This window comes from Megascapheus bottae, chromosome 28, assembly GCF_031878675.1.
Source record: "Megascapheus bottae isolate mThoBot1 chromosome 28, mThoBot2.hap1, whole genome shotgun sequence".
NCBI lineage: Eukaryota > Metazoa > Chordata > Mammalia > Rodentia > Geomyidae > Megascapheus > Megascapheus bottae.
Window position 1 is genome coordinate 12,498,574 of NC_143536.1, and position 14,645 is coordinate 12,513,218.

The 14,645-nt window shown below is 39.5% G+C and overlaps 1 protein-coding gene across 4 annotated transcripts in view; it reads left to right on the forward strand.

Moving 5' to 3' along the window:
- The window catches only part of Mtmr3 (myotubularin related protein 3), a 107,960-nt gene that overhangs the window by 71,817 nt on the left and 21,498 nt on the right, over nt 1–14,645 (forward strand). For all 4 annotated transcript variants that reach the window (XM_090320448.1, XM_090320450.1, XM_090320451.1 and 1 more), the window contains exons 8-9: nt 7,393–7,489; nt 10,207–10,320. In XM_090320448.1, coding sequence (XP_090176574.1) covers nt 7,393–7,489; nt 10,207–10,320 — 211 coding nt within the window. The remainder of the gene's footprint in view (nt 1–7,392; nt 7,490–10,206; nt 10,321–14,645) is intronic.

The following is a 14,645-nucleotide window of genomic DNA, read 5'->3' on the forward strand; positions in this document are numbered from 1 at the left end:
GAATGACTTTTTACTCTCATAGAAATTTAAGTCATAGGGCCGGGAGTTTGGCCTAGTGGTAGAGTGCCTGCCTAGCATGCACAAAGACTCGGGTTCAATTCCTCGGTACCACATACATAGAAAAAGCCAGAAATGATGTGGTGGCTCAAGGTAGAACACCAGCCTTGAGAAAAGCCCAAGGACAGTACTCAGGCCCCTGAGCTCATGCCCAGGACTGGAAATAAGAAAAAAAGAAAAAGAAAAAAGAAAAAAAAAGAAAAAGAAATTCAAGTCATAGATTATGTTTTGTCTCTTCTATAACTCGTGAGAACTTGTAAGTGAGAAACGGATCAGAGAGGCATAGCGACTACCTCATGGATGTATATAAAGATAGTGAGTCTGTTCTAGAACCCAGTTTCTTGACTCCTTACATTCAGTGTCTTTCTCTCTTTCAAATGGCCTTGACAAAGATCATGCTATTCCTTTCCATGTGTATTTTTTTTTATATAAACTTTGTTGCCATAAATAAACTTCTGCTGTTGTAGCACAGCCTGTGTCAGGCTTAGAAGTAAAAAAAATCTTTAACTTCTAAGCAGTGGAAAGTTGTAAGTATTTTCAAACCTCTTTTAGTACTTTTTTTTTTTTTTTTTTTGAATTCTGGGTCTTCGGTCTTAAAAGTTTGACTGGTTTTTTCTGGTTCTCTTAGGGGTCACTGGTGGTAGTTTTGGTTTATATTCTTGTTTTATTAATTAAGGTGCTTATAACAAAAAGTATCTTATTTTAAAAGATGTTTTCATATATACCTTTTCCTACCCTTTAGTATAATACCCTCATTTGGTCTCCCTGACCTTGTCAGACCGGCAAGACAAGTATCTCTTTTAGGATCCAAAGTAAAAAAGGCCCAGAAATGAAACATGTTACCAAGTCCCACTACTAGTCAGTAACAGATGTAGGACTTAAAACTAGTCCTCAGTTTTTGAGGATTGCTTGGAATCTTTGAACACAAAGCTAGAAACAGAGGTCCCTCTCCTAGGGAAAGCCTCAGAATCTACATTGATTCCCACTGTCTACGCAATGAGATGCATAAATATTACACGTATTATTTGCTGAATTGTATCTTATCATTGCATCTTATTGAAATTTCAGTCTCAAACATCTCCTAGAACAATGAATTGAGATGTGCATCTTCCTGCATTATTATGAAAGAACCATGATTTGGAGCTGCTTGTAGTGGCATAAGACTATGATCCCTGATTTTGAGGAGGTAGAGATAGGAAGACATAGTTTTGAGGTTAGCCTTGGCAAGATCAGCAAGGTGTTATCTCTGAAGACCAGCCAGGCATAGTGGTACATACCTGTAATCTCATCTACTTGGGAGATAAAGGTTGGGTCCAAAGCCAGACTAGGCAAGAAGTTAGTAAGATAACTACCCCTATGCCACCACTTCAACAAATAAGCCAGGCATAATATCTTAGGGCCTGTGATTCTAGCAAGGCAGGAGGCCATAGGTAAGAGAATTGCCCACTAAGGATGACCCTTGACAAAGATACGACTAAAAGATAACAAGTTTAAAAAGGGCTTAGGTTTGTAATAGGGCCTAGAGTGCTTGCCTGGTAAGCAAAAGGCCCTGGATTATAAATAAACAAAAACAAAACTCCCTTCTTGGGGTTTAAGACCCCTAACTTAAAGAGATTTCCAGTTTTTGGTTGCCAGCCTCAGTCAACCATCCTTGTTCTCTCTCTGTCCTGTTGTGTCACACCTATACCTATAGACTCTCTTGATAATTTCATTTGTTTCTTTTGGATTTGAATCAATTCTTAGGGTATTCAGAAAAAGAAGATCCTTTTCTTTCTTCTTTCTGATTTTTTTTTCCAGTTCTAGGACTAGAGCCCAGAACTTTGTACATGTTAGACAAAGTAGTCTGTCACTGAGCTACATCCTCAGCCAAGCCCTTCACTTCCTAATAATAATATCTGGTAGTCTTCAGCCACCAAGACAAAGATAGACAGAATGTTCTTTGCCTTCTCCTCTGTTCGTAATACATGAAGATACATGAAACTCAAAAAATTGGAATTTAAATCTGTACTCTTAATAAACTGAAAATAATACCAGACAAGCTATTAACCCCTTACATGTTTTTTTTTTCTTCAAATGGGGCTGTTTATACTCTTCTTTCCAAACTGATATGCATATCCTGAAATCTGCTAATGCTGCAGAGTTCAGTAAACGTTTGAGACTTTGTGATATGCTTGTGAGAATTCTTTTGAAATCTTACTAGTACAAGGAAGGCCATCATAATTAGGACTGGAAATTTTCTGAGTATTCTGTTTTCCCCAAATACAATCCACATCAAAGGTAAACCTGTCACTCCTCCCATAGAATCATATTTTAGTGACTTGATTTGAGCATGTTTGCCTTTTTTCTTTTATATATTTTCACTGTGGAATGCAGAAGAAAAAAACTTGCTTTTGAGTAAAAAAATAAATACTGTGGTGGTACTTTTTAAAACAAGTTAACCTGGTTCTTTTATTTTGCTGTTAGTGAGTATTGGTGACTTCAGCATTACTCAACCAAAATATGAACACACCAGACAACCATGTTTTTATAACAACATGTGAGATATTTCCAAATGATGCACATGTATACTCTGCCCAGTGCAGGAGACCACAGGCACAGACTGAGACTTTCAACAGTTCATAAAGCTTCTTATGGGTTCTCTACCTAGCCTGTTAAAGGGCCAAAAGAATCAGGGCAGGGAACTTGGTAAATTATGTCATTGCCTTGGCATTCATATACATTTTGATGTCTAGCTGTTTAGCCTGCCATAGTTAAGCCGTTTATACTATAACCACAGCTCTAGATATTAATCAGGATTGAAAGAAGTCTCACAGTGCTATAGAAGTTCCCTTGTGAAACTGGCCAGACTTTTGACTCTACATTTGGCCCCATCACAAACTGAGACAAACTATAGACTCAACAGTTTGAAGATTCTCTCTCATGTCTTCTTCAACTTCATTGTAGCCAGCTTCTTGGTGGGTTTTGTGCTAGAGCTTCAGTTTTGAGTCTTGACAGTTCAGCTGCTAGCTCACCGGCACCATGCCTACCTCTCTGACATCTCTGGTGAGAGCTGTCCATTAAGTATGTCTTGTTTATCAATAAATGGCATGTGACTCTGAGTCTTAACATTGCTTGCTGTATAGCAGCCTCTTTGTCTACTGGGCTTGAATGCAGTTCAGACAGTGTGAGTCTAGTGGGCTTACTAAGAGTTTGTACATAAAAAGAATGATTCTTCCTGACATAGTTGAATATCTGGAAGGGATACTGATTGCCTCTCCTGACTTTGAGTAGGTCTGCTTCTCCACCTGCTGAGTAAGTCTCTTCTGTAGCAGACCTGTGTACACCTCTATGCATTATAGGCTTGAGTACTCACAATTATGCAGAATCAGCCAGGGCAGAAATTTCTTTTAGATTAAAGATTTATAAACTGTACATTTCTTTAAAAAATGTTCATTTCAGAAAATGGAATGTTGGATATTGTTGGACTGTTTGTGATACCAAAAACACTAAATATTGAAAAGGAATAAATTCTCATTTGGGGCAGAAGAAGCCAAGAAGAATTGAAATGAAATATGAAACTAGATAGAAGACTCTTAAGGCCTCAGTATTTAAAATAAGTTGGGTTATTACAACATAATAACTAATTCAATTTTAGTTTATTGAGTCCTGTAGGGATGAATTCTGAGATGGAAATTCTTGGAGAATCCAGTAATAGATAAGCTTATATTCACTTTGCTAGCTAAACATAAATGAATGTCAACACAGTTTATAGAAGCCACATTATTCATGTAAGAAAATTATTCATGTAAGTTCTAGTTCTCGTGTGTGTGTGTGTGTGTGTGTGTGTGTGTGTGTGTTAGTACTGGAACCACTATCAGGCCTTAGATTTATCTGTTTTTTTTTGTGTTGATCCTGGGGCTAGAACCAGAATGTAGTCTCTCTTGCTATCCTGCTTTTTACTCAAGGCTGACCCTCTTGTCACTTAAGCCACACCTCTCCTTCTGGCTTTTTGTTAATTGGAAATGAGAATCTCCTGGACTTTCCTGCTCAGTCTGACTTTGAAGCAGGATCTTCATATTTCAGCTTCCAAGTAGGCCTTTTTTTTTCTTTTTGTTTGTTTGTTTGTTTGTTTGTTTGCATAGTATTGGGGATTTACCTTAGGACCTGCTAGGTAGGCACTTTACTATTTGAGCCTCCAGAACCTTTTTAGCTCTGGTTATTTTCCAAGTAGTCTCACATTATGCCCAGCATGTCTCTGATCACCACCTCTCAAGTAGCTAGAATTACAGGCCTGAGCTCAAGGTTAGCTCTCTACCACTTGATCCATAGTACCACTTCTGGTTTTCTGGTGATTAATTGGAGATAAGAGTCTCATAGACTTTTGTGCCTGGCTGGCTTTGAACTTTGTTCCTCAGATCTCAGCTTCATGATCAGCTAGAATTAAGGTACAGGCATGAGCCACTGGTGCCAGCGCTTGGGTATTATTTTCTGAGAACGTTTTTTAAAAATAAATATATGCTATCATTTTTGGTGCTGGCATGTGAGTTTGAACTTGAGGCCTCTTGCCATTTTTGCTCACAGCCTGTGTTGTACTACTTGAGCCATGTATCCATTTCCAGCTTTTTCATAGTTAACTGGAAATAAAAATCTTACAGGTTTATCTGTCGGGCCTGGCTTTGAGCAGTGATTTTCAGATCTTGGCCTTCTAAATAGAAAAACTTAATTCTTGTTGTAGGTTGTAATGGTCCATTTCAAAGGTTGTGAAATAGGTTTTTGTTTTTTACTTTTTGGGATGGGGGGCAGTCCTAGGGCTTGAACTCAGGGCCTGAGCATTGCCCTTGGGCTTTTTCCTCCAGGCTAGCACTCTACCACTTGAGCCACAGAACCACTTCTGGCTTTTCTCTGTATGTGGTACTGAGCAATGGAACCTGGGTCTTTGTGCATGCTAGGCAAGCACTCTACTACTAGGCCAAACTCCCAACCCAGTGAAATCATTTTTTTTATGAATATAAAGATCATTAAAATGTATTGCTTGTTCTCAAGAAACTATATATTATAAAAGAACACTAATAAAAATAGTTTTGCTTTTTGCAAAAAGTTGGAGCTATAATAGGAAAGGGGAAATACCTTTCTAATGCATTGAAAAGTTGTTAATTTCCCAGCTTTTTCATTTTGAGTGGAAGACTCCTTGTTTGATCTTCCCAGTGGTCAGTATTTCTTGTAATTTGTAGACAGATGGTACCCAATTCAGATAGTGTTTTGTTTTTTTTTAATCCTATTTGGAAACCTGCTACATTGCTTTTAAAACTTTTCCAAATGGGACATACTCGGCTATTACCTCTCCCTGCATCTCTGAACCTCATCTTTTTATAGCATTCCTTCAGGAAGCATATAATACCTAGCTTAAGCTCAAGAACAGCAGTTTAAATGGAAAGTAGTTTTACAGAATTGTCCTTCATTCAAGTAATTGCTGTTTCCTATTCTGTAACTCTTCTCTCAGGGAGAGGAAAGCTTTATATGTCTTATCACCAAAGCAGTTAGTTTTGTGCTTTTATTTGTTATTATGGTTTCTTTCAGCCTTAACTAACATTTATTTTACAACCTGTAATACCAACTTATGTACATTAGAAGTCTGCTAATGCTCTTGGGGATGGATGTGTGTGTGTGTGTGTGTGTGTGTGTGTGTGTGTGTGTGTGTGTGTGTGTGTGTATGTGTATGTGTGTGGCGGGTCATGGGGCTTGGACTCTGGGACTGGGTGCTATCCCTGAGCTCTTCAGCTCAAGGCTACCACCCTACCCCTAGAGCCTTAGCCCCACTTCCCACTTTCTAGTGGTTAATTGGAGACGAGAATCTCACTGTCTTTTTAGTGCCCAGACTGGCTTTGAACCGCAATCCTCAGATCTCAACCTCCTGAGTAGCTAGGATTACAGGCGTGAGCCACCTCACTCAGCTGCTAAAATTTTATATTTTAATAAAAATCACTACTGTAAGACTTTTCAAGAAAGAAAGCACTTCAGATTTAGAGCATTTATGATGTCTCTACCTTTGTTATTGTATTAAGGAAAGAAAAGCCAAATTTATTAGGGCAAATGTAGATTATACTTAATTTGAGTGGGTGTTTATACAGATGGTCAGCACTCTGCTTAGTAGTTGGGTGCTTCCTGGAGTACTGGCGATTGGGATTGATTCCTTGCCCACTTACTTACCTGCAGCTGGGTAATCCTAAAGTCTCAGAAAACAGAAGGCTTTTCTTACCCTTTTTTGGCAGTTTGACCTGAGCTGAGCTGATAGGACCATCCCTCACTTCCTGTGAATTACTCTGGTAGTTGGCACTGGAAAATATCAATGCGTGATTAGCCAGTCCCAATTTTTAAAAATTAATATATTAGGGGCTGGGAGTTTGGCCTAGTGGTTAAAGTGCTTGCCTAGCATGCATGAAGACCTGGGTTCGATTCCTTGTTACCACATACATAGAATAAAGCTGGAAGTGGTGCTGAGGCTCAAGTGGTAGAGCTCTAGCCTTGAGAAAGCCCAAGGACAGTGCTCAGGCCCTGAGCTCAAGCCCAGGACTGGCAAAAAAAAAAATTAATATACTATTCTATAATTCAGAAAATTGCTTTTAAGTTCTAAAATTTGACTGATAAAGGTTTTGATGAAGGATTATAGATCATATTACTATTCTCAGTGATCTTTTAAAAGAAATACATACACACATATGAAGTAATTGTACAAAGGAGTTGCCGTTCAATAGAGCTGTTTATGACTACAGTGCCTCTTGATCAGCATCACCCCTTTGAACATCCTTACTCATCCCTCTTAACCTATCTCTTTCCTCCCCCTTGGTGATCTTTATATTTCAGACCATGGGTTTGAGGTGTTGAGGCAGAAAAAGTAACCAGAGTGAAAAGAAAGAACAGTGGCCATAAAAGCCTCTCTTGTTTGTCTGCAGTAAAATGAGCTGTGTGATGCTACCCTCATAGTCAGAAGTGGAGATGAAGATAGCATAATTCTTGATCAAAATTATTTTCTCCTTATTGCCTCTCTTGTTTGTCTGCAGTAAAATGAGCTGTGTGATGCTACCCTCATAGTCAGAAGTGGAGATGAGAGATAGCATAATTCTTGATCAAAGTTATTTTCTCCTTACTGTCTTAAACTGCCTGGGTTGTGTTTTTTTAACTGAAACTAAATATGTCATTTCATTATTAATACAATTCCTGCCTTTGAATTTGAAAAAAATATATATATATAACAAAGTAACCATGGTTTTATTCTCCTTGTTTCAGAAAATGGCATTCATTTCTTCTTTTCTTCTGTCTGTTTCTCTCTTTCTCTCTCTTTCCCTCTCTGGCCCCTAGGGGAGCATGTATCGTCAAGGTTTAAGAACGAAGTGGAGCGGATGGGTTTTGATATGAACAACGCCTGGAGGATTTCCAATATTAATGAGAAGTACAAGTGAGTTGTGTGGGTCCCTACAGACTGTGTTTTTCACAGCCCGTGTAGAAAGGTCAATTCTCAGGCGGCAGAAATTTGAACCTAATACTTCTCCTTTAAAATAGTTTTATTTATTAAGTCTAAATGCATGATCTTCAGTGTACTTCTTGAACTTCTGTTCCCTTTGCTGGAGTAGAAAGTGATCCTTCATTAACAAGATCCTGAAGGTATTTTTCTGTCCCTGTCAGGCCTCTGTTCTTGTTGGCACATACAAGCATGTCTAGATAATAATACTCTTACCTCTGTGTAGGCAGGCAGTTTCCACTGTTCTCATCACTGCTTGCCATCACATTAGAGATAAGGATCCATGATCTCAGAGGAGACAGTCTTTGTCATTTTACTCCAGACCCTATGACATAGACATTACATTAAGTATTATTCTATTCTTTTAATATGTTGGTCTTAAACTAACTTCACAGCTATGACCATTAAACCATTTATGTGTTAATACAACTATTATGGAATATATAGGTGCTAACATAGATGCTATGGTAGAATGGGTAAGGCAGATAGTCACTGATTTTTGGTAATCCAAGTTTCTATAAAACATCCTTTCTTTTTAAGTTTCTTTCTTTTTTTTTTTTTTTTTTTTTGCCAGTCCTAGAGCACTGTCCTTGGGCTTTTTCCTCAAGGCTAGCACTTTACCACTTGAGCCACAGCACCTCTTCTGGCTTTTTCTATGTATGTGGTACTGAGGAATTGAACCTGGGTCTTCATGCATTCTAGGCAAGCACTCAACCACTAGGCCAAACTCTCGGCCCTCTTTTTAAGTTTCTTTGTAGCACTAATTCTTTGGTCTCAGGAGTTGCCTTAAATTATGATAGCCAAATTTTCCTGTCCTGTTAGTGTATATCCCCCATTTTCTTCTGTTAGGAAAGTTGCTAACTACTGAACACACTCTTTTAACATGGGCCTTAGCCAAAGAGTTAAGAACCTGAGATTGTTTTGGTCTAGAACTGTTGTGTTCTCTGAGACATGGTAAGGAAAGATGGAGGAATGTGGAGGAGGGACAGGCCTTGCAGAGTCTGAGGCTGCCACAGGCTCTGCTGACTGCAACTCACCTTTCCTGCACTGGCACCTGCTTCTCAACAGTAAGAAGCTAAATGAGCAGCTAGTGCTTGATGAAGGGCTGGTCTCTGGTAGTGTAGTATCTAGAAGATAATGATCATGATGTTCAGAACATTTAGTAGAGTCAAAAAAAGGAAGCCAACCTTTTTGTTTTATTGTTAACATATTTACTGTTTTCAAATAATTGTACAAAAGGCTACAGTTTAACATGTCTATGTATGTTAGAGCCCTCCCTCACCGAACTTGTTTTTCAAAAAAATTCCTAGGTAACATGGCTTTAAAAAAATTCTTGTCTAGCCTGGAGTTTGGCCTAGTGGTTAAAGTGCTTGCCTAGCATGCATGAAGACCCAGGTTCGATTCCTTGGTACCACATACATAGAAAAAAGCCGGAAGTGGTGCTGAGGCTCAAGTGGTAGAGCGCTAGCCCTTGAGAAAGTCCAAGGACAGTGCTCAGGCCCTGAGCTCAAGCCCAGGACTGGCAAAAAAAAAAAAAAATTCTTGTCTTTGATTTTAAGCACAACTAGCAGATTCCATCCTCAAGACTTTGAAAGACTCTTGGTACTATAAAGGAAAAGTAAGCGTCATAATCTGTTCTTGAGCTTAAAATGAAAGGAATAAGATTCTTGGTTAGTTTATTAACAATGATTGCTGTGTTTCACGTTACTTTTAGGAGTTAGTGAATAGCTGTTAGGAAGATTGTAAAGTACTCATAGTCATTTAGGTTTGGTGGCTTTTGGACTTCTGTTACATCTGCTTCTGGAAATGAAACCTAAGAGATATTTAGTGTAAAACCATCAAACTCCAATTCCTAAACCATTGTGTGGAGTTCTGCTTCTTCCTCTAATAATAATTCATAGGAGTGGACAGAAAAGGAGGGACATGGAGGTGATAGTTGACATGTTTCAATATTTGTATTGAAAGTCTTATTTCTTTTAATGTTAAGAAGGAAGCTTGGTTTCCACAGAGAAGCATTATCCTATAAATAAAAAATATATCAGAAATGTTAGTTCCCAGGTCACCAACTTGACCGGCCATCTTCCTTTGTAAAAGGAGAGCTTTTTCCTCAGAGTATAGTTTGTTGTGGAGTATGTTCTGTAGAAATTGTGACTAATAGCTTGTTTACATTCCTTACCTTACTTGATGGGACTGACATTTTGTATGGACCTAGGCTAGCATATGCTGTTACTTTTGTACACTCTTGGTTGTACCACTTACCTATAATTAGGACCGTCTGGTTTAAATCAGAGAATCTTAGTTAATCCTAAGAAGTCTCTGGAAACCTGAAATAGTAGTTAGAAATGACCTAGATGTGTGTTACAACAGTTAACCATAGAAAGTAAAGATAGTGCCCCTCAACTCTCCTTTCTTTCATTGTTAGATTTCTAGATAATAAATGGTAGCATCCAGTGGAATGACCCACACTAGTATCATTGATATGTATAGTATAAACAAACACTTAGAATAGCCCATTCTGTTTAGAAGATCAAAAGTTAAGTAGTAACTTCCCCCCATTGCCATTAGCTTTGTGATAGCATAATCCATATTCCCTTGTTGACTTAACCTGGATCTCCCATCTGTCTCTCTGCCTCGACCCCTTTTTCTTCGATTAGGTTATGTGGCAGCTACCCACAAGAGCTCATTGTGCCTGCCTGGATCACTGACAAAGAACTAGAAAGTGTAGCAAGCTTCAGATCCTGGAAGCGCATCCCTGCAGTTGTCTATAGGTAAGTAAGCCAGACCCGCTCCAGCTTGGGATAACACTGGTGCCCACTGTGTATGGTGTGTGGTCTTCTGCCTTTACCATTGCTGCCCTGGGACCAGGTACAGGCGTTTCAGAGAACTTTTCTGGACAGGTTTGTGCTTCCTTACTGCTGAAGCTGCTCCTCTAAGTAACACATTGGTACTCTAGGACACTAGTTGGCAGTTTGGGTGACACTGGTGAGAACATTTTAATAGAAAAACAGTTAGGCTCACAATTTCAAGATCATGTGTGCTTTCTACATGTCACTTCAGTTGTTAGCAGGGCTTTAGGATTGAGAGAGATGAATCCTAGAAAGTTAGACTTGGGAAAATAGAGTGGGATCAACGGTGATATTTTCTTTGACACCTGAAAGACTTATATTGAGAGGAAACATTTAGAGATGGCTGGGGCAGGGTAGATTTCAGAGACGCATGGCAGAAAGAGCCAAGAGTTGCAGGTTTCAGAAAGGGTTGATAGTATGGTGACAGAATGACAAGTTTTTTAAGAGTCAAATCTCAAACCTGTGTTCAAATTTTTGGTGACACTCCTTGCTGTGTCACCTTGAGTAGTAAGTTCCCTAATTGATAGCAGTTTATTCTCTCGAGTAGTGACATGGGCTCCTTTGATTGGTGTAGATTATATTCCTTGAGCACTGCCTTTATAAATCAGTGACTCAGTTTTTAGAGAAGCATGTTATATTTTTAGGAAGTCATTGCTGTTACTTCTTTACATTTAAAATTCATTTTTCTAATTTGCAGACGTTTTGGACTCTGAGATGAAACCAGTAGCTCAAGTTAGAAACTCTAGTGCCAAGAGGCATTCCAGTGAAATTACTGAGATTGTCAGAAGGGATTTCTCTGGAATTCCCTGTGAAGTAACCAGATTACTCATTTAGTCCACTGAAGGCAAATTCTGGTTCCCAGCCCTGAACACAGAGTAAAAAAATATTTGCTCTGGCCCAGTGAAACCTATTATTAGATTTTCTCTCTTAGTTTTCATCACTTTTTTTCTTCAGAAACCCCTAGAAAAGTAGGTCATCAAATTTACCTATCACTGGAGTGATGAGGAAATGAACAGTGAAAACTGAAGGGATTTATGAGTCTTTATCAGTGAGCAGCCCCACTGGAATGGCAGAGCAGCCAGCTGATGCATGGCCCACAGCTCGGGTAGATCAAGAGCCTGCAGTCTGCTTCTCACTGACTTTGAGAGGCAGAGAAGCCTAGGAGTCTTGGTTGAAGAAAAAAAGATTCTAGAATAGAATAAGAATTAGAGTTATTTTTTTTCTTTTCTAAACCTATTCTAAAGGGCGCAATCCAGAGGGTATTTTCTCTTTTCTAGAGACTCTAGAGTATATACATAAACGAAAATGTTCGTTTTTTTTTTTTTTTTCAGAGAAAATTTCCAAGTATTGCAGTTGAAGCCAGGTTTAGTGGCTTATTCCTATAATCCTATCTATGGAGGACGCTGAGATCAAAAGTTCCCCAGTCCCCAGGCCAGCCCAGGCAATCAAAATTTGACAAATCGCACCTATACCGGAAAAACTTGGCATTATGCTGCTTTCTGGTCATCCCAGCTGTGGTGGGAAGTGTTAATAGAAGGACCACGATCCAGGCTGACTCAGACAAAGGCTAGACCAGCACTGGTGACTCACCTCTATAGTCCTAGCTACACAGGAGGCTGAGATCTGAGAATTGTGATTTGAAGTCAGCCAAGCAGGAAAGACAATGACTCCAACTAAACACAAAAACAATCGCAAGTGGAGCTATGGCTTAGAACGTAGAATGCTAGCCTAGAGCCCTAAAGCTCAGTGATAGTACCTAGGCCCTGAGTTCAGGCCTTGCATAGACACTAAAAAACAGAAAAACACCACTGACCAAAAAGCTTAAGGGTATGAATGAAATCACCAGTGTAAATGTTATACCACCATCAAAAAAAAGATGTGTGTGTCTGTGTGTGTGTGAGAGAGAGAGAGAGAAGGAGAGAGGGAGGGAGGGAGAGAGAGGGAGGGAGGGAGGGAGAGAGAGAGAGAGAGAGAGAGAGAGAGAGAGAGAGAGAGAGAGAGAGAGAGAGAGAGAGAGAGAGAGACAGAGAGAGAGAGAGACAGAGAGAGAGACAGAGAGAGAGACAGAGAGAGAGAGAGAGAGAGAGAGAGAGAGAGAGAGAGAGAGAGACAGAGAGAGAGAGAGAGAGAGACAGAGAGAGAGAGACAGAGAGAGGAGGGAAAGAGGTTTTGGTATTGTCTATGCAAAACTGGCCAGTTTTACTAGAGCTAGCCTCTCTTACAACATGTGTTTGTTATCTATGAACTCCAAACTGGCTAACTTTGGGAGCTTTGTGAGAGGTACACTGAAGAATGTTCTCTTTGCTTTGCTAATCTAAGTGGCAGGATATCTCTGAACCCAACATACATTTGCTGAATTTAGTTGTCTGTAGACTGTACCAGTGACTTCTGAGGTTGAAAGCAGCAGTTACATGACAGCTCCATGCCAAACTGGCACCTGATAAGGACCTTGTCATTCTGCGACAAAGGGACTCTTAATTGGATTTATAGCTGAAGACAGATTTCTTTAACAGAGAAGTGGTGCAAAAGGCACCTCTGTAGTGCAGTTCACAGCTCTATTCCTTGTGTGCATGGTGATCATTAGAAATTTCTAGTCACATGGGGAGCTTGCCTGATCCTTAAATTAGAAATATTTAAAGTAGTATGTGTTTTTGTGTACATTGAAAGTGTTTTATAAGTGAGGCATATCCATTGGACATCAGTTATACTTTTTTTTTTTTTTTTTTTTGGCCAGTCCTGGGCTTGAGCTCCGGGCCTGAGCACTGTCCTTGGACTTTCTCAAGGCTAGAGCTCTACCACTTGAGCCACAGTATCACTTCCTATTTTTTTCTAAGTATATGGTACTGAGGAATGGAACCTGGCTGGGTCTTTGTGCATGCTAGGCAAGCACTCTACCACTAGGCCATTTACACTTTTGTACATCAGACATCTTTGATTCTTTCCCTGGTTCTGTTTAAGTGAAAGAAATGTTTTGTTTTGTTTTTTTGTTTTTGCCAGTTCTGGGGCTTGAACGTAGGGCCTGGGTACTGTCCTTGGGTACTTTCCCACCTCTTTTTCTGTATATATGGTACTGAGGAATTGAACTAAAGGCTTCATGCATACACTCTACCACTAGGCTACGCTTCTGGCTCATGAGAAATGACTTTTTTTTTTTAAGTGTTTTGTTGTTGTTGCTGCTGCTGCTGCTGCTGCTGCTGCTGTTTTTTGTTGTGGTGGTGGTTGTGTTGTTTGTTTTCTGATTTTGTCAATCCTGGGGCTTGAACTCAGGGCTTGGGCACTGTCCTTGAGCTTCTTTTGCTCAAGGATAATGTTCTACCACTTGAGCTACAACTCTGCTTCCAGGTTTTTCTGTTTATGTAGTACTGAGGAATGGAACCCCAGGGCTTCATTCATGCTGGGCAAGCACTCTATCCTGAGCCACATTCCCAATCCTTTTTAAGTGCTTTTTAACTGTAGTTTTTTTTTAACTTATCTTTTGTGCAATGTAAAGCATTATAGAAGACTACAGAAACATAACTTCTTCTTGCAAAACTGTTTCTTGCAATAAGTAGCCCACTAGAAATCTAGCTATTGTAAATCCGTCCAGGGGCCCTTGGACTCCACAAAAACCAAGGTTGAATAGTGCCACCTAATGTTCTTCTTGGGCAGTGTGGGAAGACTTAGAGGCAGAACATGCTCAGAAAAGCTTCACTAGCCTATTCTCCAATCATTCCTTGCAGTCATTCAGCTCAGGAGGTTCCTTGTGCCTGTTTGTAAGGAGACATGACAGGAGTGGTTTTATTTCTTATTTGGTTTCATTCAACATGAGACCCAAATGTTGGCAAGACACCAGTACTTCCAGCTTCTTGTCTCATAATGAGAGCGGCTTCAAAAATTATTAAGCAACTTATGATAGTTATTGCCACATCTAATTCATTTGCTTGTGAATATTAGGCTTAAAAACAAAAATCTTTCTCACATTGTTCCTTGAAGAAGGCAAGTAGATTCACTCTTCCATTTTATGTAAATCCATCCATTTTATTTAAATTCATCTATGTCATGTATGTGTTTATGTGTTCATGTTTTAAAACTTTTTTTGGTCAGACCAGGCTTGAACTCAGGGCCTGAGCACTGTCCTTGGGCTTTCTCAAGGCTAATGCTCTACCACTTGAACCACAGCACCAGTTCTGGCTTTTTCTGTGTATGTGGTACTGAGGAATCAATCCTGAACATCTTCTGAAATACAGAGTTGAGTAGAGGAAATTTGA